This window comes from Melospiza georgiana, chromosome 6 (assembly GCF_028018845.1).
Source record: "Melospiza georgiana isolate bMelGeo1 chromosome 6, bMelGeo1.pri, whole genome shotgun sequence".
NCBI classification, from domain to species: domain Eukaryota; kingdom Metazoa; phylum Chordata; class Aves; order Passeriformes; family Passerellidae; genus Melospiza; species Melospiza georgiana.
Window position 1 is genome coordinate 32897600 of NC_080435.1, and position 26305 is coordinate 32923904.

General features: G+C 36.4%; 1 protein-coding gene across 1 annotated transcript in view; it reads right to left on the reverse strand.

Annotated features, from left to right (window-relative positions):
- The window catches only part of RYR3 (ryanodine receptor 3), a 198456-nt gene that overhangs the window by 48812 nt on the left and 123339 nt on the right, over positions 1-26305 (reverse strand). Inside the window, exons 51-66 of the mRNA XM_058025703.1 lie at positions 25423-25586; positions 24418-24496; positions 23131-23220; positions 21552-21701; positions 19940-20002; positions 19381-19456; positions 19089-19212; positions 13536-13651; positions 13183-13250; positions 12440-12561; positions 10185-10234; positions 9441-9501; positions 8161-8399; positions 7158-7239; positions 3260-3390; positions 252-572 (exon numbers count right to left, since the gene is read on the reverse strand). Of these exons, the coding sequence (XP_057881686.1) occupies positions 252-572; positions 3260-3390; positions 7158-7239; positions 8161-8399; positions 9441-9501; positions 10185-10234; positions 12440-12561; positions 13183-13250; positions 13536-13651; positions 19089-19212; positions 19381-19456; positions 19940-20002; positions 21552-21701; positions 23131-23220; positions 24418-24496; positions 25423-25586 (1936 nt within the window). The remainder of the gene's footprint in view (positions 1-251; positions 573-3259; positions 3391-7157; positions 7240-8160; positions 8400-9440; positions 9502-10184; positions 10235-12439; positions 12562-13182; positions 13251-13535; positions 13652-19088; positions 19213-19380; positions 19457-19939; positions 20003-21551; positions 21702-23130; positions 23221-24417; positions 24497-25422; positions 25587-26305) is intronic.

Here is a 26305-nt window from a genome sequence, read left to right on the forward strand (position 1 = left end):
AAGGAGATTTTCAAAATCTGTTATGGAGAATAGAAATCTCTCTACTTACGGTGATGCTACAATGCATGCATATAACTAATAATAAATCATAAACATATTTCTCTGATTGTTACTTATATTTTATTTATCTTTCTTTCCTGATGGTTCTAGTTACAATTTTTTGTTATTATATCACTGGACAATAAGCTAAAGCATAGCAAAGTAATTAAATATTATTAGTACAATTACTGTTTAAAAAATATTTACAGTACCTGCAATTCTTTTCATCCAAGAGGCTTCATCTATTCCCAGATTGTTGTTAATGATCTTTAGAATGTTTCCAAGAACAATGCTCAGATGCTCAGATGTTATCATTGTACAGCAAGGCCCAGCACTTTGAGGAACACTCTCAGAACCTCTTTCCCACCAGTAGGATAAATAGTTGCATAGCATGGGTAAGATCACCTCAATTACATGAGGCATTTCAGTATACCTTGCTCCAGACTCTGCTAAATCATTTATTTCCTTTATTAGTCTATCCAGCTGAGGGATCTCTGGACACATTTCTTCTACTGTATCAGGCATACCTAAAACTGCAAGTAAGGGTAGAAAACCAAAATGTTAATTAGCAAAATGAAAGAGAACATCTATGTTTAAACCCTAAATACAAATGGTTCAGATTTTTTTCCTTCACCATCTTGAACAGGCAGAGCTATAGTAACACTTTGGGGTATGCATGGGTATCTCCTTTCATAAATTGTGTCTTAGGGATGATGTGCATATATACAATCATGTAAATAATAGCTGTCATATAGCTATGGCTTTACCCTAAGGTGTCCTGCAATTATCTGGTGAGTTATGTAAATGTGCAGAAGAGAAAGCTGATTTTAATATTGGTTATACTCTGGACATTGTATTCATAATTATTCACAATTTTTATGCTGGTTTGCCAAAGATTAAATCCACCCTGGGGAAAGAGAAAGAAACAATTCAAAAGTATGGGGTTAAAATGAAGTGTAATTAGTTCAAAAACTATCTCCCAACAAAAATGCCAGGAAAGATTCCAGTTATCATATGCTTGTATTAGAAAATAAAGGATGCTTCTTCAGCAATTAACAACACATTGGAATCTAGTGACAGTCACTCAAGCAAAATTCTTCCACTATTTCTGGATATGGTAATGGTTATAATAAGCTCTTATAAAGCAGACCTGTGAGGAAGGGCTAGCAGAAGCATTTACATAACTGCTTTTATATGGAAAAAACTTCATGAAACATATGAAATCAACCTACCCCTATTTATTTTTCTTGTTTGTTTGTTTAAAGGTACAGAGATTTTGGCAGTTAGTGATTCTTTCGAGGATCAGTGAGGAAAATGCTGAAATATTTTAAGATATGAGTCCATTGAGAGTAAGTTGGGAGAGAAGCAAGCAAAGAAATTCAATGTAGAAGGATTCATGTTCTTTTCAATAGAAACAGAAAATGGGTAAGGTCCATTGTGGATTCTGTCTGTAGATGGGGAATGAGATGCTGGAAAGCAATGTAATGGAAAGGAACCTTGGACCTGTTTGGCAGCAAGTTTATTATGAGTCAGCAGTGCCCTGGCAGCCAGGAGGGCCAACCTGTGTCCTGGGATGCATTAGGCACAGCTTCACAGCCAGGCAAGGGAGGGGACTGTCCCCTCTGCTCTGCTCTGGGGTGGGCTCACCTGGAAGTGAGGCTTTACCTACTGTGCTCAGTTTTGGGCAGCAGAATATTAAAAAAACATCAAGCTTTTAGAGAGTACCTAAAGGGAGGTCACAGGGATGGGGAAGGGAAAGCCTTATGAGGAGCTTGATCTAGTTACTTGGGAAGTGGTCACAGCACCAGTCTGACAGAGTTCAAGAAGCATTTGGACAACACTCTCAGGCCCATGGTGTGATTCTTGGGAGTCCTGTGCAGGGCGAGGAGTTGGACTCAATGATCCTTGTGAGTCCCTTCCAGCTCAGGTTATTCTATGATTCTGTGATCTGGTCCTGGTCAAGCAAGGATATTCCTAGAGCTCATGGTACAGGTTTGCATCCAGACAGTTCTTGAGTGTCTCCTGTGATGGAGACTCCACAACTTCTCTGAGAAATCTGCTCCAATGCACAGTCACCCAAACAGGAAAGTTCTTCCTCATGTTAGGTGAAACTTCCTGTGCATCAGTTTCTGCCTGCTGCCTGTTTTCTTATTGCTAGGCACCACTGAGGAGAACCTGCCTCCATCCTCTTGGCAGGTTCTTTAGAACATTTAGATATTTTGTACACATTGATGAGGTCCCCTTTAGATATTTTGTATCCATTGATGAGGTCCCCTCTCAGTCATCTCCTCTTGAGACTGAACAGGCCCAGTTCTCTCAGCCTTTCCTTATAAGAGGGATGCTCCAATCCCCTCATCATCTCTATTGCCCTTCACTGGAGCCACTCCAGTCCATCTCTCTCTTGTCTTAGGAGCCCAGAATTGGACACAGCACTCACCAGGGCTGGTCAGGCCTCACCAGGGCTGAGTAGAGGGGCAGGATCACCTCCCTTGACCTGCTGGCCATGCTCTTCCTAACACAGGTCATAGTGGCCTTCTTAGCCACCAGGACAAACTGCTGGCTCAGGGAGAGTTTGTTGTCCACCAGTACCCCGAGATCTTTCTCCACAAATCTGCTTTCCAGTAGGTCAGCTCTCAGCCTGCACTGGTCCATGGGGTTATTCTTCCCCAGGTGCAGGACCCTGCCTTTGTTGAATTTCAGGCAGTTCTTCTCTGCCCATCTGTCCAACTTTTCAATGTCCCTTTTTCATCAAGGTTTCATGGAATTAATCATATTCTGCTGGGAGTTCCCTGCACCAAACTGCTTTGGATCACTGGTTAGACAACAAAAGCATAGAAATTATTTTCCTGTCCACTTAGATATTATACCTCTTGTATTTGGCTACATAAACACAACTGTATTTTGACAAAAAGGTTTTGTAATGTAGGTATGTACCTCTTCAATTAAGCTTAAAATATTACAGTATGCATCTTTAGAAAAGTATTCAAACATCATGTTCAGAAAAATATCAAAAAATACTAGGAGAAAGAGAACATTGTTGGCATAGTCTCAATAATGCAGAGCAAGGTTAAAATGGCAAGCAATGAAACATCAGTAGCAGGACCTCTCTGCTGAGGCATACATTCAGGGCTTTTACATTATACAACTTCTATTATTTAGTTGGAGTGGAGTGAACAGGTTTTGGGGTTTGTTTTTTGTTTTTGTGAGGAACAGTACTTACTTGCTCTTTCTCTTGCACTTTTTGTGTTGAAAACAGACAGTGGATTGTAGTGGTTGAGAGAAGGCTCAAGGAATGCTACTGGAATAGCAGCCGCAAGAGATGCTAAACACTCACCAAGCGCAGGCCGCTGCCTGTAGGTGAGAGACACTAAAAGTCATCTGAGAGAAAAAGTGTTTCACCAGGCTTTCAGTGTCTGGCATACATGATAAAAAGAAGTGTTAGTATTTATAGCTGATTTTTAAAATCTTTTTTAAACATTAGGAACTATCTGACAACTTAGAAAAAAATGATTTATCAGATGAAAAGAACTACCGGAGATCACAGTGGTGCAAGAAAAACAGTTTTAAAAACCCCACCTCCACCAATGTTCTGGTTCTGATCAAAACAAGGTTAATTTTTGGCATGGATAGGACCCAGAGGCTATTCTATGCCACCTCATGTCATTGCCAGGGACAGGGTTCCTTAGGGGTCAGACATTGTCAGGGATCCTGTGTGATGGCGAGCAATTACATGGGAATTGTTTGTCTCTTTCTTGTACACCATTGTTAGGACTGTTGCTCATACTGTTCATTGCCTTATTTTGTTGATGTTTCCAGTAAATTGCTTTTATCTCAACCCATTATATTTACTTTAGTGTCTTCAATTCTTTCCTCCATCCACCACAGGGACAGGGGAGGAGGGACTGAGCAAGTGGCACATGGTTTGGAGTGTTTCTGTGGGAAATACTTAGGGAGTTCCATTTTGAAACCAACACCCTTATTTGGCACTCAACACAGGGCAGGAAAGGGTGAGATAACAACATATCTGACCAGAGTGGGTAGGAAGCAAAAGTGATCTAAGTATTTATTCTATTAGGTCCAGAGCCACTGGTCACATGGTTGTGGTACCTAACCCTGTATAAATACCCCTATATGCAATATGTGCCCCTCACAGTGATATTTTTTCAGAGCAGGGAGAGGGATGAGGATTGCTTTGTTGCTGCACTGTGTAATATCAGCTTATGACATGATAACAAGGACAATGAGGATCATTTGGAATGTGTATTCAGAGCTGCTCTTCTGCCCTTACCTTGGGCACTACCTCAGGTAGTCCATTAAAAATTGTACCCAGCCTGTGGGAAGAAGAGGGTGGATAATTTTCCCCAGCTTTTCCCCCCTAGAACCTCCTTCAGGTCTGTTACCTCTGCTTTTGAGGATTTTGAACTTCCCCTGGCTGTTAAGAAAAGGATGCTCTTATTGCTTGGTCTCCTGGGTCCCCTTGCTTTGGTCCGCACCATGGAGTTACAAAAGAGATTTTTAGGAGAGTATTTCAGGGGAGATCTGCCCCAAGGGTGGATAGTCACAAGGGGTATGGAAGGTGGAAGAAAAGGGGCCAACCTTTGAAGGATGATTCTGCTCCAATGGTTTTAAAGTTTACTCCAGAGCAACTACAGTGCTTGATAAAGTAGCAGAATATTTGAAGGAAAACTGCTGTGGCAGTTTCAGGGAGGTGCAAAGTTATGGAACATGCTGGACTCTAGCTACTATTTTTGGGCCCTGCTTGGTACTAGACAGCACCCTCAGGGGGAGGAGAAGGAGGAAAGCAATGCATTGGGGCCACTCAAACTGCAGCTGAACCAGAGGAACAACCTGTGCCATTCGCAGTAACCCCTACACAGAAGACAAAATACAGGACAGACAAAATCAGTTTTCTTAGTGAGGGAGGAAATGGAAGTAGGGCCCTCACAAGGAGGAAGACTCGGGGTGAGAGATAATCCCCTGACCCCTATCCCTGGGTGAGCTGTGTGAATAGATTTCATCCAGCATCCCCCTCGTGACCTGACTGCTCCAATGCCGGGATATCACAACCCACTATATGAAATTGGATGGTAGTGTGAGCATCTGGGATCCCTGACATGGGATGTGGGCATTGCAAAAGGGATAGGGAAAGGGGCAGAAACTCTCAGCATCTGGAGGCAACTCCTGGCATGTGGGAGGAAAAGGTATCTTTTCAAGGGTCGTCTAATGCACCAAGACAAGTGAAACACCATGAAGAAAGGTATCCAGTGAGTAGAGCATTAGGGCTCAAAGTAATCAAGAGCTACAGTATTTCGCATCCAGTTCTCAACATTTATTAATCTTATAGGGAGACTTTTAGAGAAGAAATGTTCATAAAAAAATTACAAACAACTCCAATATCCTAAAGAAGCTAAACAGTCTTTGTACAAAGGATAAAACCTTTGACAAAGGAAGTTTGCCTTAACAGAGCAGCAGCAGCTATTGAATTAAGAATAAGTCCTGAGCCCTGCAGCCAGCAGAACTATTTCAGCCATAAAAAGAGATATTTATCTACAAAAAGTCCACTATGACTCATTCTGCAATGAAAGGTAAAACTTCTTAATGCCCCTGCCAAAATTCACGAGGAGAAAAATGTGCAATTTGATCCTGAAACTGAACATTGCTTAATTTGAATAACTATTCAAGTCAGCTCAATCACTCACTTCTAAGTTTTCTGAAACATTAAGCATTGTTTTTGAAATCCTACTTCCCACCTAGATTCTGATGTCTGCCTAAAACTGTAATTTAGGAGTCTGAGACTAGTGAAAAACAAACTAAATGAAATCCACAGTTGAAACCTCTCACACAGCCTTAGGAGAATAATTAGTTTCCTTGGATATATCCAATCTGATCACTTTTCCATCCTAAGAAGACAATTGCTGCAGGCAAAGGTGATGCTGCTAGCTTCAATAGGTTTAAGGAAGTTGTCCAGTGCTTACAGATTTTGCCAATCAAGTGGAGGCTTGTGCTCTGAACTTTTCTTATTGAAAGGCAGCTCAAACACAATCATGTTTCATTTCCTGTGAGGAGACCCTGACTGCTAGCTAGATAAGGGGTAAGGCACTTCCTATTTTTCCTATCTGATCTATTATGTAAAGGAGCATTTAGAATTTTGAAGCCCAGAAAGAGAAGAAAAAGAGTATAGCTTTGTGATTAGAGATGGATGCATAAATGCCTGAATGAGAACACACAGCTTGTGCACACATGTGCATGCATGCAGAGTGGGAGGAAAGATCTGTCCACCAGACACCTCTTGCATTTTGTATGAAAGAATTCTGAATAAACTCTGGAAGGAAGGAATTGGAGATGAGCATTCCTCACACTAGGCAAAGCCTCCTAACCAGACTACAGGCTTGAATTTCTTCCAGTTTAGTCTCTCTCTCCCTATGGATCTTACCTTTTCAGAAGAAAGGCAGCAAAAATTGCCTAAACTAAAACTTTCGCAAGTATTATGATGGGTTATCCTTATTGTGGTTCCTGTCTTGTGATACACAGAAAAGCAATAAGGGTTTTGTTTTCTGAGCTAACACAGATTTGATCTCCTTCTATAGGAAGAAGGGGCTTGAAACATAGCAGAGCAACTAGATGCCTAAAGGAATTGCAGACCTTGGTCATTTTTAAATACAAGTAACTAGAGGTTTTCTTTGTAGAGCTAATGGTTGTCAGAATACTCTACATAAGTCAGGATTTTATGCTCAGGACAACTCTTTTGAGAACCCTTTATAGACTTAGGTGTGAAACAGATGCTTCCTACTTAGTACTCAGCCTACTTATCACAGCAATATGTGGCAGAAAAACTTTGAGAACCTAATGGCAACTCAAAGAAAAATTTAGCTTTTCCTATGGGAAAAATAGACTCTGTGCAGATTCACTGCCATATGTAGAATAAGTTATTTACTTCTATTGAAGTTTTTTTCCCTGTGAAATTGAATGCTGAAGTTTAGCAACTATTTTCAAGGGAAAGTGTATTTTAAATATCTCTCGCTCTTTCAAATTCACCTTTCATCCAAAATGCTTTATTACCTAAGCAACAGACTCCTAATGAAAAGAAAATTTTGCATGCTGAGTTTTACACTTAATACCTTTCAACATAGATGTTCTTTCCAGTCCCAAGGGAATAGAGGCTACAAAGAATTCTGTAACATGAAACTTGTACATCACCCACTAGAGGAAAATGAAAATGCATTATCAGTATTTATCCAGCTAAGGATTACTTTTCAAATACCAAACATCTGTTTTATGCAATATCTTAAACAGTATCCGAAACTTTTAGCACATATGTCACTGAGCATTCTGAGTGTACATACTCCACATGGTACTTACCTTCAATGTCTCTAATTCCTGGTCTATCATCTACATTCATTCCAAAGCCTACCAGATCATTAGATATTCCAAGAGGACAGCAGACACTTCTTAATAAGATATTCCAGGTTATCACACTTGCAGAGTCCAATTTTAAGCTAAATTACATCATTGTCTGTGTGTGTGTCTAACCTTTAAGTAAATGATCTAAAGGTTCTCCATATTTTTAAAGAAATTACTTTCATGGTTATCCATCTTTTAATTATGACCTAAATATATACATAATTTTGGAACATAATTCCAGACATTAGAAAGTAATAAAACCATTTAGCATATTGCTAAGTCTCTAAGAGTAATTTCAGTATTTTTAAACTAACCTATGCTAAAACAGGGAAAATTTCAATTCAAAGACCTGCAGTGGTTATCTCATGTAAGAGAAAATCCACAGGGAACTTATAGTGAGTTGTCTTGTTTAATATAATGAAACAGTACTTTTGTATGGAAAACTAGTCTCATACACACATTTGTTAAGAGACCACTTAAAGGCATATTTTAATTTCCCTCTAAATGCTAGAAGAAATATTGTACATAATTAAGCTTATTGAGTATTGTTTTGGACATGTACTAGAAATAAGGTACTATGTTGTTAATTTCAGAATTAATTCTGGAAATGTACATGTTACTGAAAACAGAATTTCATTCTCTGAATCCATGCAGTCATTACTAAAAAGCATTTGTAGCATTATAGCACAATAAAATTCAACATTAAAATAAAATACTTACAAAGTAAATCTATTCCAAAGTGATATTGTGAAATATGTTCAAAAATTGATGTTAAGATTGGTAACAATGCTACTGTAGTATAATTGATATTCTGGGAAACACCCTTGATTTGTGTTCGTGAATGAGTAAATTTTCCCAGTTTAAGATTTTCAGAAGTCTTTTCCAAGTCTTCAGCTGCATTTTCAAAAAAGGCACGCAATCCTGCCTTAACAAGCTCAGATCCTGATTTCATAACAGTTCTGAAAAAAAAAATAAGGGAAAAAATACCAACTTTGTCTTGATATTTAGTAGTTATATAGAAATACAGGTACAGGTTATTTACTTTCTGTCAGTGGTTGAAGATACCCACATGTATCAGGGAACTTCACATTAGGAACAGAAGAGAGCACTTACATCTAAATAGAAGTATTAGCAATTATTTCCTTTGAGTTTTTAATACAAAACAACAACAACAATGTTATTGATTTACTGATTCCACAGTCTTGCCTTTCCAGGTTTTTGTGGTCTGCTTTTGAACAAGATAATTCCTTCTCAGTAAATATCAAAAGTCATGAGAAAGCTTCTGTATAAAATATGCTAGAAACCCCCAAACTCTTAATATCTATAGTTTTATGGGAGCCACAGTAGCTAGGTGTGTAAATCAGGACACTTCAAAGCCCCTAAATGTAGAAAATGCAACTGCAATGCCAGAATCACAGTCTCATTCATTGAATTCGTGCATGCTTCTCTGACACCTACTGAAGATGCCAGTGTTGTTCACAACAAGTTCACAATAAGTTCATTATCAAGATTCTCTGTAACTTAACCAGACCAGAAAACAGCTCAAATTCAAAAAATTTTCTTGCTCTGTTTTAATCTACACAATCACTTCAGTGATAAGCAGTAAAAGTTAGTAAATATAACTATGCCCATATATTAATATGCTCTGCATACTTCTAATGACAAATTTTACACTATGCACTAAACTTTCTTAATATCTGCAGGTGTCACTACATTCAGTTTCAATGGTCATGTCATTAATTTCTCCCCATAAAGTCTTCAAATGAACTTGGAAAGTTTGACAAGTGTTTTCACTGTTGGACAGACATTGAGCTGAAAAATGAATGTGAAACACTTTAGACAAAATTTCCTACTGTGGAGGGCAATATCTGAATTGTTGATGCTCTTAAGATCTTTGATTACAAATAAAGATTAAAAAAAAAAAGAAGCAATCCAATTGCTTCTGAAAAGCTCTGTGAAACCTTAGTAGTTTGCAGCTGGTACAAAAGTTGCAAACTTACCGTGTGTCAAGAGACTGAGCTAAGATGTGCAGGCAGTTCACCATTGTAGCAGAATCACTTCCTGGTTAGAAAGAGATACTATGAGAGCACAATAGCACAGGAAACGGAGCATCATATAATGATCCAAAATGGCCTTACTGGAGATGCACAGTTTAAACAAGACATTACTTGAGTCTCCTACCTTAGGTCACTGAGGAGGGAGTTAAGCCTGATGCTAGAAATAACTTCATTTTTTAAAGTCAATTTCCCTATAGGAACTAAACAGAATAACTAATGTCTACTTGGGGCACGTTTTTATCACCTAACCTCACAACATTCTGAACTCTGTATCTTGTAGCACTTATATTTCTTTTTAAAGTTTTTTACCAATATCTTTGTTGGAGTTACTTTTCCTTACATCCCCTTTTATCCATTGAGAAATTAGTCTATTGGATTCAACAGTAGGATGACAGAAACCAAAGTAATTAGTGTAAGATTAGTTTTGAAAAGCAAAAAGTAAATGCAAACCACTGATATTTTTTTCATGGAGTCTGGAAATATGACAATGTGCTGTTTCTTCCTGCTTTGACACTTTAGGTATTTTATTGTTAGCTTCAGAGCCATGTTCAATGACCTTACTGATTTCACTAGAAGCTTATGGAGCATTTCATAGAATTTTGGCTATAGTAGTGAAAATCTTCAGGTAAGAGAAACAATGGTTATATATTCTTTAAATTTTTATCAAGATCCTTCTTAACTACTTACCAAAAAGTGAGATCCTATGTCTAACAAGAGCAGCTAGTTTGCAGAACAGGCTAAAGTAGAGAAGAAAAGAGAGAGCAAAACAAGACAAAGATGAAAAACGTATTTAGAATAGGAGGTAAAGAACAGCAGGAATATGAAAAGGAAAACACAGCATAGACCCTGGAAAGCGTGCTTTGAGTGATACGTGATGATTAGCAGTCAACTGCATTAAGCAGAGTAACGTTTTGAAGCTCCTGAGATCTTTCCTTTTCTGTACTTCACCACTTCAGAGGAGTCTTGAAATCTCAAACTTTTTTGACAGTGGTTTTCAACACTTGTGTACTATATGGCTGAGTCATTCTTTATGACTATTATTTCTGAATAAGAATTATTTTGTAAGGACAAGAAAAAATGAGAAACATTTTAGTGTTTTACTTGGCATTCTGCAGGAAATAAATTTTAAAAATCCTCATACTATTTAAAATAATTTGCAAGGATGTCCTTTATAACTGAATAAATAAATCTGTATTTACCCTCTGATGATGATAATATGAATCCTAAATATATACACTCTAGAAGAGCTTCTGGCAAGTATATCAGATACTTGCATATCTAACCCACCTGTCAAAATAGTGGGATAACTAAGATAATATAGCACCAACACCCTAAAGATTAAAGGGGTTACTTCAACAAGGACAGCTGACAGACTTACATATCATTTGGGCCATACTTTAAAAATGGAATTAGGGCATAAGAAAATGAAGCATATACCTTAGGACTTGGTATGGTCTCATACTAACCACAGATTTTTATTGTTATCTTCACAATGGTAAGGAGATACTATACTTCCTATAAGATGAAAATGGCAGATAGTCACTTCTCTCAGTGCAAGATGCACAAAGACTTATAAGATATTCCTGCAGTTATACTAGCAGGTACTTGTGCTAGACATCTAACTTCATCGTGTGCCTTTTTAAAGCCACTTTAATAGCCCTAGAACACGTCCTCCTATCTTCATGAAGACCTGACTGACTTTAGAGAAGTAACATGAGTACTCAGAGAGGAAGCATGAAATTGAAATGAAATGAAGTGACACTTCCATCCCCCCTTAGTCTGAGTTGTCCTTCCCAGCTCCTGGAGGACTATCTTGCAGGTTTGTAAATGTCTGAGCGGAGTAAAGCAGAATCTCGGGGTCTTACCACTCTTACACACAACTGCTCTATAAGGACTGCCACACACAAAGATAGAAACAGAGGGTAATAATAATTTAGAGAAATGCAAAAATGTGTTGAGAGATAAACTGAAGAGTGGAATCTAGGAAGCTGAGTCCTAGGCCTGCTTATGTAATAACACATAACCTTTACTTTCAAATTTTATATCTACTTTCTACTGGAAAAAACAGTTAACTCTGGTCAACAAAGTGAAGGAAAATTAAAGAAATCTGAGAAACTGGAGCTAAACTAAGAAAGCATGATAGTAAAACAGTTTGAAATACTATGATACAAAATCTCCAAAAGAAAGTAACTGGTAGCATACCTCAAGGGGAAGGAAAAACCTGGCAAATTATCAAAGTCATCATTAAAACACAATTAAATATTATTAATATTATTTTCAAATTTTATTCATAGGAAAGAGAAATTCCTATTTTCATAAAGGCAGAGCATTCTAAATTAAAAGGCATTTATTTTCTAGAATAACTTTGTGTCAAATGGCTGGTTCCATCCAAATAGTGAAGAGATGCAAAAATTATGAGATTCCAGTAACACTTGTGCAGGGGCAGAAGTAATTTTGTATAGAATCTGTATTTCCCCCTAAAAAGCTGTCTCATGGTATTTTTAACACTTTTTTAATAGCTGAAAATTTACATAAGTATGAGACCATTTAAATGAACCAACAGTGGAAAGAGTTTTAACCAGAAACTGCCACCCACAATGAAACAAAACCCCGTAAGAAACTAAGTAATTCAACCACTCACAGAATAGTTTTTTAGTATTTTGATGTTATCATCTACAATTACATATTGTAAAATAAATATTTATTATCTATACTGAACTCTTTAATTGTGTGCATGTATGTATATATATATATATAATGAAGAATACAAAGATGAGGAATTTTATTCACTCACTGCCATTCTCATGTAGAATAAAATATTCACTTTCCAGGAAGGAAAAAAAGCTTTTGAACTTTGTGTTTTTCTCTACAATCTAAGAAGAGACCTTTGGTTATCTGAATAAAACCCTACTATGGATAATTTTTTTTTTTTTTTTACTTACCTTGCTACCATTTCCTTTTCCTTATTTGATGCATATCCACTGCTACTGAGGATTTTTGATGGAGAAGACAGGAAGTAGAGGCAGTGATTTGTAAAGTATTGATCAACTAATGGTAAAAGAACCTAAGAAATATGGACACAAAATGTATTTTTTACAGAGTACAATGGTAAATGAGGCAGCAATGCTTTGATTGGTCAAAGTTCATACAAAGAATTTTAGTTCCTTAACAACTGTATTTTTTAATTTTAAACACAAACTCATGTTAATTAAAAAGTGATGTCTTAAAATTGTATTCAAAATTACATAAATAATAAACAGACTGCCACGGAGATATCTGTTTTGGATCCAATAGGAGCATTTCCTTCTGCTAATTAGATGATATATGATATATTAGAGTGATATCATAATGAATATGATATATTAGAGTGATATCTTGTGGCAAAAAAATCAGATTAAATTTATATATTCAGTGAGAGTATTTAATATCATGCAATGAATAATCTGCCTTTTAAATTTTATGTTCCTTCTCATACAGAAAGAGATATATTGGAGTATTTTGAAATATTTGAATCGAGCAAATATCCTGAGATATTTTTGAAGAAATTTCAAAATATCTGATAAGTTTGATTATTTATCATAAAAAATGGAAAATATATATTTCCATTATGTGAAAAGCAGTCTAACATTATGCATTTACATATTCTGTATAGTGGAACATATATGAATATGAAGTAATCACTCACTTTAGCAAAGAATTTTATTTCTTGGTCATGTGGAGATTTTTCAGTTTTTCCACTGGTTACAATGGCTTCTGCAAGGATACAATCAAGGCAAACACAAATAAGAAGCTGTCTAATAATAAATAACACAATAGATCTTTCAGATAGATTTGAAAAATTAGTTTTATTCAAAAATAAAAGAGCAGAAACTGTTTAGCTAGTTACAAATGTTCAATAATTTAATCTGAAAATTAAAAGACATTATTTAAGTTTCTTAAATGCAATAAAAATAGTGATCAATAGAAATGCAAACCTATCAATCAAATGTTTAAATTTCAACAATTCTAACTATTTTAAAAACAAAATCTGCAACTTACCTAAATGGGCAATAAACTCTTGAGCAGAATCAACATATTTTAAAATTTTCTTCAGAAATTTAAAGGCAAACCTCTTTTCCATGGATGAAGCATCCAACTCCAGGTCGTTCAGGCCCCTGTTTTTAAAAGGATTAAGAGAAGTAGCATTGATGATGACAGTAGTATAAATGGTACGGTACTACGAAGCATTTCAAGCCTTATTTTTTTATTGGGGTAAATTTTCATGAGATGGAGAAAATGACAATGGTAACACTTAATTATCAACTATCTAGGAGGAAATAGAGAAAAATGAACTGACTTTCGTAAGAGGTATGATAGCTTATGATTAAAGTATCCAAAATACATGCATACTAGGATAAGGACTTTAGAGTGCTACCTTATTGCACAAACAAAGCCATCATGCATCTGAACCTAACAAAGTAATGCATTGGTCACTCAATTTTTACTGCTGGCACATTTACATTCCAAGTGCTTGGGAAGTCAGCAGTTGCATCTTTACAAAGTCAGCCTAAGTACTACCCTTTATTTCATTGATCACTGTTAAACTTTTGTCTTTTAATTTTATGAAGGAACAAAGCCAAAATTACTTCAGCTACTAAATGAAAACTGAAACGTAAGTAAAAAACTATTATATTATTAAAGTATTTGAAAAATTTCAACAGAATACAATAATTTCTAAAGAGTCATGTATTGTTTATTCTTTAGGATAAATCCATATACATAAATCACGGCTGATCATACAAGATATTAAAGAGGAATAAAAATACGCGTGGTTGTCTGGGCCTAGATTTAAAGTACTGGGTTTGATTTTAAGTACAAATGAAACTTACATGACCAAAATTCTAAAATTCTTTAGGATCACACGCAAATTAAGGTTGGAAGGAGTAGGTTCAAGGATCAAAATCTCATAATGACCATGGAGATGGCATAATATTTGGCCACCCTCACCATGAAAAAATAATGGTGAAATATTTTCTTATATCTAACTAGAATTTTCCTTGTAACAACTTATTACTTTTGAGGAGTTAGTGTTTGACCTCATTTTCTCTATAACCTTGCATGAAGTAGTTGAAGACAGATATAAATCCTATTGTAGCCTTCTGTTTTAAGATTGAAAAAATCCAACCACTCCTCAGAACCTTTCCTGGCATCCATCCACAAAGCATCTCAGTGGCCTCCCACTTGAGTGACGTTGTTCTCAATGTCTTCCTTGGTGCTGGAGAACCAAAACTGGGACAACATATCCTGAGAGAATCTCATAATCCATTAACCTGCAGAACGCACTCACTGATAAAGCCTGGTACACAGTCAGCTTTCATCATCACAGGGACACATTTCTGATTCATGTTCAGCTTGCACAATTCAAAGAGCTTTTCCGCACATCTGCTCTAAGGCTTGGCTCCCCTATTCCTGGGATTACTCCATCCCAGGTATAGGATTTGGGATTTACCTTTGCTCAATCTCATAAGATTCCTGTCAGCCGATTTCTCCAGACTATCAAAGCACTTCTGAAGGGTAGCCAGACTCTCCAATTCATTGCTAAGGGTTCATTTCACAAATCTGCTTTCTGTCAACAATGCTTTCTGTCTTGGCATCCAGGACAAGAACAGGGATTTTTTTCATTACCCTTTTGAAGGCACTTAATTTTAAACATTTTAAAATTCATTCTTTTTTCAAACATACTTGCTTTCACAAGTCATTAATTCTTTCATCTTCATTTCCTTGAAGTTCTCTTTTACTTTTGTTTAGCTTACAACTTCTTCATAGTCTCTTTATTCCAATATCAAAAGAACTAAACTCTGATTGAGATTGCTATTGGTAAATAGTGGGTGACACCCGGGACATCTAAATGCTTTATCAAGTGAGGAAGTAACTGAGTGACATTAAGGAAAACCTCTGGTTAATCAAAAATGGCTACTTCATTTGCTTCCATACAGCCTCTTCAAGCAGTAGCAGATAGCAAGACTCAGCCATTATCAGTTAAAAGAAAATAACCTGGCCAAAGGACAGGCAGACTACAGAGGAGCTGACCAGTGTGTCAGAAGTAGGGAAGAAGGAAGGAACAGGTAGTTTGAGGCACTGAGGCAGAAGAAAGAAATGAACAAGAAAAAAAGAAAGTTGCTGGACTCACTTCTGTGGTATGAGAAAATGATCATTTGTACTGAGTTCTTACCACTGCTATGGGAGTAAATTAGGGAGGTAAAATGGAATATTAGATTAGCAGTTTAAAAACAGCTGTGAGAGAATTCCAAGCAAAAAGAGTAAGTCTGAGAGAAGGTTGATGCAGCAGAAATTTTAACAACAAAAAAAATCTAATAATAAAATATATGCTCTTGACCATGTCAGAACACAGCTAAGAGGAAAGAAATGGTTATAGTCTAGGGGAACAAAGCCAGAGAACCAAGGAAGACATTTCAATCCCATTTTAAACAAAAACTTAGTAGGACTCTAACCTCTTATCTTAGTTTAATTTGTGAGAAAGAATTATTTTAAGAGTTCTAGTTTGTATGCTTTGATGACTCTCTATTAATTTATCACCTGTGAAATCAAATTATTTAGTATGAATTAACAGCCATGTATGCTTGAGAGGCATCTTCTGCTGCCTCACTTTCACTAAGGAGACTAAGTACTTATCTGTATTTTCAGTGAGGTCACTGCAAATATTTTCTTTTTCAGTTCATAAGAAGTCCTGGCTCTTAAGAGATTACACATACTTTCCTAAATATTGAAAGATGTTGATAGGTCTGTGAAGTATAAAAAACAATATCCAAAGAGCTTGCAGAGATTTAAAGATGTGGAACAAAATACTACATTGTTTCTAATACATACTTGAGTAAGGCCTGAAAGATTTATCTGTATGTCATAAACACACTAAACACACTAAGTGTTTCAAAAATGTTCTCAGCAAAGAGAAAAAACCCAAAAACAGAGGCAGATGGTATATGTGAAGTACACATACTGTTCCGCCTATACATTTCCAATTATAAACAATTCCTATGTTTTAATGATTAGTCCAACATTTTCGAGAATGACATCTTGAAATGTGATAATTGCAATGAGTACTTCAAAAGGTTTTTTTAATATATATGCATATATTCATCTGAAGAAAATACTGAAAAGATGATAATCTTGATTCAACCTGATGCAGACAATCACTACAAACTCTTTGCCCATATCAATGAAGAGTTTGAACATGCTTTTTCAAGTTGATTTTCCCATGATGTAACACTGAAAAAATTTATTTCCTGACCTAAACACATGCAGCTGCAAAATTTGAGCCTTTCCATTGGTGTTTCAGAAGACCATTCATTTGCATTACGTAGACCAGCTTTTCTTATTCAATGGCTCTGAAGCAACTATGGTGGTTTGTGGTGGTTTGACCGGAAATAGGATTTCTGGGATGCTGTAGTCAAACCAATGGGTGCTCAGATTTTAATATTAGCATCTGATGTGGCCATTGGGACATTTGGACACGCCTCTGAGAACACAGGCTAAAAGCAGGGCTCCCCCCTGGACGGCTCCTTGGATTTCCTGCGGGAGAGAGTTCGATCTGTCCCCTAGCAGGGGGAGGGGAAAGCCACGCGGCCTGGGAGAGGTGGGCCTGACCCTGAGGGGCCCAAGGGTGGAAGCATGGAAGAACTACTGAGAAGTATTTTCCCCACTCCTTCTGAGAGACAGAGAGAGAGAGAGTCAGAGCCGTGCCTGGGAATTACCTTGAAACTTGATAAACATGTGCAGCAGCAGGCAGCATGGCTGAGAAGGAGGAAACAGGGAGTGGGGGAAGGAGGCAGAGGAGGCATCGATGTGTCCATCCACTAGTGGGAGCTTTTAACCCCTTTGTGGACAATGAAAACTTTACAGAACATTAACCCTTCCTAGAAGAGTGATGAAGGTCTGGGCAGAGAGAGAGAGATGTTGGAAGAATGGAGAAGATGGACTGGCATTTTTTGCTGGACTCTTTTTTTGTATAGCCATGGACTGTTTCCTTTTGATATAGAGACTCCTTCCAGGGGTGGCAATGCCTCAGAACCAGGAAGGTTCAGTGTGGGTACCCCTCAGCCCCAAGGGGTGCAAAAAACATGGGGGGGACAGATGTCCCAAAGTTGAGACTGTGCCTTTTTGGAAGGAGACAAGGCATCCTTAAAAGGAACCCTAGAAGCAGCCCTGGTCCATGCGCAGTGGTGAGAGCACAGGGCGTGGAAGGAAGATGTCACCATGGCAGATGATCTCCAGGTGGTGCTACATGTGTCAAGAAGGCCATGGCACAAAGAAGGACTCCTTCTCCTCTTGATGAACTGAGGATTGAGTATTCTAAAGGGTGGTGCCAGACCGAGAGTTGGTGATTTGGGAGATGTATTGTATTGGAAATTTCGTGGGGGGAGGAGGAAAATGCTTTTGTGAAGTTTTAATTTTCCTTGTGTGTGTCTTTTTTTTTTTCCTTTCCCTTGTAGTTTAGTTAATAAAGCTTTCTTTATTCCTAAGCAGGAGCCTGCTTTACTTATTCCTGGTCACATCTCACAGCAGACACCAGGGAGAGGCTGTTTTCGTGGGGGCACTGACATTGTGCCAGGGTCAAACCATGACAAGGTTATAAAAATATTTAGTGGCATACCTACATTTTGGGTACAGGCTGAGAGCCTACATATTTGGCAGGAAGGAATTTTTCTCTGTAGAACTACAGAAATGTATTTAGAACTGTTTTCTCATCTATAAGAAATGTTATTAATTCTTGAAGTGAACAAAGTTACATTTTGAAGATCCAAAAAATGGGTTTTTATAAATTTCTGAGTATACTTTCAATAGAGTAAAAGATCAAAAATGATAAAAATAGATAGATAAATAGGTAGATAAAAATGAAAATAGGAAAGATCTGACTCGATGCATGTACAGAAAAATTTGTTCGTGGATACAATTTAGTTCACAAAAAATGCTTAATGCCAGAAAATTGAGGTTTCCTATGTGTTCAGGTGTTTCACATCAAATGAAAGAGGAGAGTTATAGTATGGTAATTCACAATTCCGTCATATAAAGCAACATACTACAGTAAGAAGTCCTCACAGACCAGCTTACTTTGAGACACAGCAATTCAAGTTGCAGTAAAACTAAGGACGTCTGTGCTTTTGCTGGAGTAGAAGTTAGCGCCCACAAAGTACAGCCACTTTGTCTTATTACTTTACAGAACTCAAAGCAATATTTTTTAAAAATACTTGATTAAAAGGCAGTTTTACATAGATATGTTTCAGTATCAGACCTCAGATTAATTTTCCCACGATCCTTCCTGACACTGCTGGCTGCTAACTTAGACATTTTAAATTATACTCTTGTTTAATTACCCTACTGTTGCACTTTTTATTTACTATGATCACATACTTATTAAAAATGTTGCCTGAACATGCTATTTTAGAAGAGTCTGAACATGAGAATAACTCTAATTGATAGAAGACATGCTGAACAGTAATTATGTTAATAACTGCCAGACTGCAGGGAGGTAAGATTAACATGCTGGTTTGGGCACTGAATGCAAGCAAGCATCTGAAAAAAGGCGCAACTTACCGAGATATGATTATACCATTGACTTGAAGGAATTTAAACAGCTCTTGTGCCTTTTCACGGTCCCGTGATTTCTCCTTGGCTGTCAGTGTGTCATAAGGTACCAGTAAAGGATGACTACCTCCACCTTTAGTAAGTTGAAAGAACTGTAAGTTTTTCTACTCTAAGATTTATTCTGCTTCATGTACAAAAGAAACTATTCATTTTTATTGTCTTACACTGTTATCTTTCAGATTGTTTCTTTTCCCTCATTCTCCTTGTCTTTTTTGGTGTGATTCGCAGGATTGTGGCTTACCTTTGCTTTCCAACTCCATTTTCTTCTTTTTGGCCCATATATTATGGTAGTTTTCTGCCATTACCTCAACCATTCCCTACATCAGCATCAGAAAAAACAATATGTAATATTTGGTGATGATTAAAAATTCTGTAACTCTATTCTATTTTTTATATTCTATATTTTCTATATTCTATATCTATTAAATTCTACAACTCTACATAGTCTTAAGTCTATGCTCTTGCGATACAGAAACAGCATAGTTAAGTGGAATTTCTATATTCTTCTGTTCTTTGAAGTCAGCACAAGCACATGATACACATATTATAACATGCTATTGACAGCCCCTTCCCTAGCTTCATGCCTAATTTTTTTCTGGGAACTCAGGAAGTACCAATGGCATGAATAGTGGAAATTTCATGTTTCACTGTAAATAGCATGCACCCTTTCTACAACAGCTTATCATAATGACAGTCACAAATACACTCATAAAACCTATAAAAATTTAACTCATTAATAATAATGAGACTAAATACATTAATTCCTTTCGGCATAATATATGCAAAACACAAATACAAACCTGAAGCTCCCTAGAAAGTGGCACATTAGAGAGATCAAGTGGTGTTGGGCTATACCCATTTCCCTGTAGGGGAAAAGAAAATTAATCTCAGATAAAATAATTTCAGATAAAAGAACCAAATATTCAATTACAGCATCTCTATTATTGACTTGATTAGACAAATACGATTCCCAATTTTATACTTTCTTGTGGAAACTGTTCATCTATTTTGCAGCGTACTGAAGGCACTGGATGATCAAGGGAATGGGCTTGCTAGTGTGGAAGCATGCAAGTTGCTGCAGATACTTAGATCTCTCTATTCACAATAGGTGGCAAGCTGCAAAGAACTAAGCTTTTAGCCTAAGAGGAAACCAGTCATTAGACATACAAGATGTGCCTTCAAAACATGACAGAACCATGTGGGAACAGCCTGAGTGAGCCCTGTGCTAAGGATGAGACAATACAACAAAAAGATAAATTATTTTCTTGAGGAAATTAAAGACTAAGAAAAATCAGGTGAGTAATATATGAACACAATCTTCAACTGGTTTAAGTGAGAAAGCTCCAGTTCAAAAACCTGTCAGAGGTGCATGTAAATGTGAATGGTTACATATAAATCAGTGATTTCAAATGTCTGCTCAAGTTAATTATGTGCTGAAAGCCTCTACTCTGTCATGTCCTTGTCATGCATCTTCTTGGCCAAGAAGGTGCAACTGCAGAACAAGTTCAACTGGCTGGAAGCAGAGATTCCAGAGACAGCAGAATTTCTTATAAGGGAGTGAAGTTTGCTGAAGGGATAAGAAATACTGAAGTATTATGTTGTAAAGAGTGCTCAGGGGGCCTTTTGGTGAGCAAACAGTGGCCTGGAGAAGGAATCCAACACAGGCTTAAGGTGCCAGGTGCTGATGCTCACAGGATCAGTGCTGGTGCAAGTGTACGTAAGGAATTAGCTTGTGACACAGCTTTGCACACTCCATCCAGGATTTGTGTCCAATGTACTGCTTCTTAACTCCCACAATATTTATGTATAAATGTGTGTAATTCACCTTGAGGGGTACAATAACAATTCCCCAACATTCGTCATAATTTTAAGCAGCTTTCCTCCTCCAAGACATATTGACCAGCAGTCTCAACATGTGATTAAAAAAATCTACAAATGAAAAAAATAATCTATCATCACCTGAAAATTTTGCCTGTAGATTAAAAAAAAACAAAACTATATCAAATGTGCAGTCTAATCTGTCACTCATAATTATAATCTTAACAAAAGGCCGTGTTAGGCTCTTCTGTTTGAACAAACAAAAAAAATTTGCTATATTTATTTTTTTATAAAATTAAAGACTTTAAATGCTTCGTCTGATTTCTTTGAATGACTATATTAAAAAGCTTTTAAGTTCTTCTAATATAATTAATATCTATGGTCTCTTATAGCCTCATTGTCTTAAAAGCTTTTTGGAATCCCCCCTTTAGTGTGGCAAAGTTTTTATTACAGTGACATGACTTCCAATCTTAGAACTCTAATTAAAAGTTTCTTTTCACTAAAAAAATATAAAATTGACATAATTGTTTATAATTTATTGGTAAATTATTTAACAGGTCTTTTGTTTTCTAAAATCAAGGTGTTCTACCTTACCTGACTAGACTGAGATATGCTGCGAAGCTTTTCATTTTCACGCTGATGTATCATTGCTTCTCCTCCCTCCTTGGTCCTTTCTAGGCTCCATCCCAAGGCCAACATGGTTTTCAATGATTCTCTGGCAGGCCAACGATAAATTTCCTTTTCCTTTGGAGAAATAATGTAAAATTTTTCTGTATTTAGTAAGTAGGAAAAGCACAATAAAAATATTCTGTCCTTCTCTACTAAGTGTCAAGTACCACAAAATTATAGAAAATTTGTGTATTGTATGAGAACACAAAATATAGTTCTTTTTACACAAGAGAAAAGTCTGAAATACCTTCAATGAAAAAAAAATATTCTTAGTGGCATTTGTTGCTGGGGTAAGTGTTAGAAACTTACAGCACTGCAATGAGCCCTGGAGCAATAATGTAGATTGGACATGGAAACTTATTCATTAATTCCACCAGCAAAAAATAATAAAAGAAATGATGGTACTTGTGAGTGCTAAAAATTAGTTAAACAAGTATGTATCTTCAAATGCATCAAGCACTCAAGACCTTTTTTTAGTCTTCCTGTATTTACATCCACTCACAGATACAGAAGGTTACTGAACTACACACATATTCATATAAACACAGTTACCAATCAAAAAATAGACAACAGCCCATATTCCAACACTCCTTTGAAAAGTAAGTGTTAGAAAAAGCCTGAAAATATGTGGCAAAATTCTGAGTATGCTATATTAAGACTTTTCAAATCAATTAAATAACAGTATTTCAGGTTGTATCATAAACCAGTTGCTCAAAATGACAGCTTTTAGGAATAGACCTGATTTTTATGTTGAAAAGTTCTAATTTCAGACAATTTAGAAAATTCTTCTTGAACTGCTTAAATAGCAACCAACAATGCTTTGGCTCCTCTCCAAAAATTCCAAAGCAATTTACAAACCTTAGGAAACTCAACATCTAGGAAACTCAACCTCTTTAATCCTTCTTGATTCTTGTCATGTCTATTTTCTGAACAGGAAATATGTGGTGAAGAGGGACATATGTAATTGACTTGTGTCTCCCAGTGAATCATTACAAAAATAAGTAAAAGAATTCAAATTTGCTTCACTGATCTGACAGCTAGAAGACATTTGTGCCTAGTCAGGAAATTCAAAATACTTTAAATGTTTTTCTGCATTTTCAACTGAATCATCTCCTACACATTTTTTACATTTTTCTACAATCTTTCTAGAAGAAAAATTTGCCTTAATATATGTTAAATTACACTTTCATTAAGGTCCAGGAGTTTCTGCCAGTCGTTCCTCATCCATGGGAGCCTGAAAAAACTGTGCTACTGATACTTCTGAATTCAAATTTGCCCAGGCCTATGAAGAAACAATTAACATTATGCCTAATAGAAGTAAATTATACAAGAGTCAGTGTAAGATTAACTGAAAAATCACTTCAGCATAAAGTTGTACCTATTAACTGTAAGAATTCTTGTTGGTTCCTCAGCCTGACATTTAACAGAATATATTTGAAATGCATTTTTAAAGCACACAAATCAATCTACTTCATATTGATGCAGCTGAAATTTCCTCTATTACCTTTTCAGCTAAAGTTTTGAAAGGCCTTATTAATGGATGAGTCTTCATATTTTCATCCAGTGAAACACCATATTTCCATCCACTGTTAGTCTGAAAAAGAGAAAAAAAAAACAACTGCAAACCCCAGTGAAATAAGATGAGAACAATGCTGATGAGTGAGAGCAAATTAAGCAGTTTCCTTTGTCACATCAAACTGCTAACCCACTTCAAGAGCTGCTCAGTGCCACAGGGGAGGATCTGCGGACGTGCAGGAACAAAACATGTCTGAGACAGAAGGGATGCCACCTGTGACCAGTGGGTCTCACAACACCAGTCCTGAGCCTAACTTACACTGCCCCTTTCAAGAGGACTCATGCATTGAGACAGCACTGACTGTCCCAAAATACAATAAATATACTGTCCCAGTTCTTTGGGAGGCCAAAGTCAGAAACACAAAGAAGAATATGTAACATTACCAGATCAAGAACTGAAGGATGTAACTAATGAATCCTTTACCTTAAACAAAAGGAACTGAAATTTATGGTTTGAAATTATTCTGTATATATTTACATATGCATAAGTATATGTAAAGAATATAAGTGTACCTTCCTCTACAAATTTGCGTACATAGGCCCTCCCAAACAAGAGAATTATTTTGTACAACTCTTCCATAAAATTGCTATGCATTTGTTATTAATTGTTATAATAAATTATTGAAGAATTCACTGTCTTTTCTTCTAGCTTTCTAGAAATAACAGAACAGAAACATAACATTGTGACAGACCATTAGGAAAATTATAGAGAAATTCAGTACATAACAGGGTTCTTAAAGCTAAGAAGAAAGAAAATTTACAACTACTTATCTGAAATAAAAAAATACATTAGGCTGTGCTTTCTTAGATCATAGAGCTGCTGCAGTAAAACTGAATCTCTGACTCCCAGTCAAAAAGCACCACTACCAGGCAAAGTGATGCCTAAAGAGCTGTATATCCTTACCTAATTTTTTTTTTAAAACCCCAAAGAACAAGAAAAACCCATCAAACTGCCAAACAAACAGAAAACCCTCCTCCAACCCAAACAAGACTCTCTCTTTTTCAGTCCCCTCAAGTCTCTCCTAATAAATTCTTTGAAAAAGTAACTAATTGCAATGTATTTTCCTAAGCAAGAGCTTTCTTCCACATATCCCAAAATAAATATCTAGACATCGATACAATCTGAACAGTTAAACTGCCCAGTTTCAATTTCAATATTAACCCTAGGAATTATTTACTAGTCCTGGACAATTGCCAGTCTTAAAATAACTCCTACCTTTTCAAAGGCCCATTTATCGTGGGAATGTTCAGCATACTTGCTTACAATGTACTCCAGCTTCTCAGGAAGTACAAGGCTGTAAGCAGAGAGGGCTGTGGTCATTCAATTATAAGTTACTGCAGTCTGATTTATGAAAAAAATGTCAGCACCAATCAAAAACGCTTCACCTTCAAATGAAGGCAAAGGATTTGGCATGGTAATTCCCTGTTCTTTAAAAGAAATGCCACAAAAAAGGCATAGCTATAATGGCACTTGCAGAGAACCTTTAAGTACATAACAGTCACACTTTTAGCAACTGCAATTGCAAAGAAACAAAAACCTGCTTCACCATAATCTACAGGTAAATGTGTTGGTAATTCTTAATAAAGAATAATGTTAACATGGATGCTTCACAATGCATAATGATGGAAGGATAAGACTTTAATAGCAAGACTGAGCTATTGATCCTCAGTTTTTGAATATAAAGTCTGTATTTTAGAAGCAAAAAATTACTAGGAAAGCCAAATCTATTTAATCATTCTACGCGATCTGCTTATTTTGCCATATTATGTTTTACAGCTCAACTCTCAAAATTAAGTGAAGATTTTATAAAAAATTGGGCTACAGACCAATTGAATCATCAGATTTTTGTGACGTACAAATTGTCATAAGCACATGCAAAATAATGATGGTTTCTAATTTATCTATCCCAAACATTTGAACTATTGGACAACAGGTACATAATAAATATAGAATTTGCTATTTCTTCTGCAGACATAAAATGGAAATATTTAACATCTGTTCAGGGCTGAGAAGAATAAGATTTATGTCTGGTAAACAGGACAGGTTTCAGTGAAGTATTTGACAGAAAGAAGCAAAAATCCCTGTATTACTTCTGAAAGTCCTAATACCACCAACATGTCAGTCACCAGCCAACTCTCCCTACAGAAGATAAAAATGTTAATAAGGAATGGTCTAAAACATATTTAGGGGAAGAAAACCACTATGAATTACATGACTCACTTGGATGTGCTGACAGGTTTGGGATCAAAATTTCCTTCTGGATCCACTGAAGTCTGCTTTTCCAAAGTTGACATAATTCGTGTATCTAAATAATCAGGGGGTAAGGCACCAGCTATAGCACTTAGACAAGGCAAAGCCATTCGAAAGAGCTCTGGATCATACTTCTGCAGGAGAGATAGGAACTGGTTGAAAAACCCAACAGAAAAACATACAAAATGTTAGTGAAATCCAAGCAGCCATAGCCATGTACAAATATTAGAAGATGCAAACAAACAGTAAGTCACATTTAAAATTCAAACATAGAGCAAAATTATTGTTGCATGACATGTATTTTCCATTACATCAACATGATATATTCTTAAGACTACTCAGATTGACATAAGAGTGTGCTGACACTTTGTATGTGTATGCAATATGAGTTCAACTTGAGCTTTCTTCAGGCCATGAAGGCCTGTACAGGGAGGATGAAGGCTTGTCTGACTAGTTAAAAAGCATGATAATCTGTAAAACACTGCCTTAGTTCTCAAATTACTAATTCCTGCAGAATTAGCAGAAGCCATTGCCATTTTGCCTCTTTTTCACCCTGCACTGTTTCATATTAAAATATGCTCATTAAAGGAAATTTTGATTCACTGTAGTAAATTAATTTCATTATTTTTAAAAACATCAAACCTGTAAATAGTTTAGAACAAAAAAGAATGTTGGAGAATACTGTAGGTCAGCAGATCAGATTTACACAATTCTCACTAACCACCATTGGGCTAACAACCATTTACAGAAAAATAAAAATGTTGTTATAGAGAGCCACCAGTACTGGCAGAAACATATCATGTTAATTTATCTGTTAAAATCTAAGATTCACTAATTGGAAACATTTGATTTG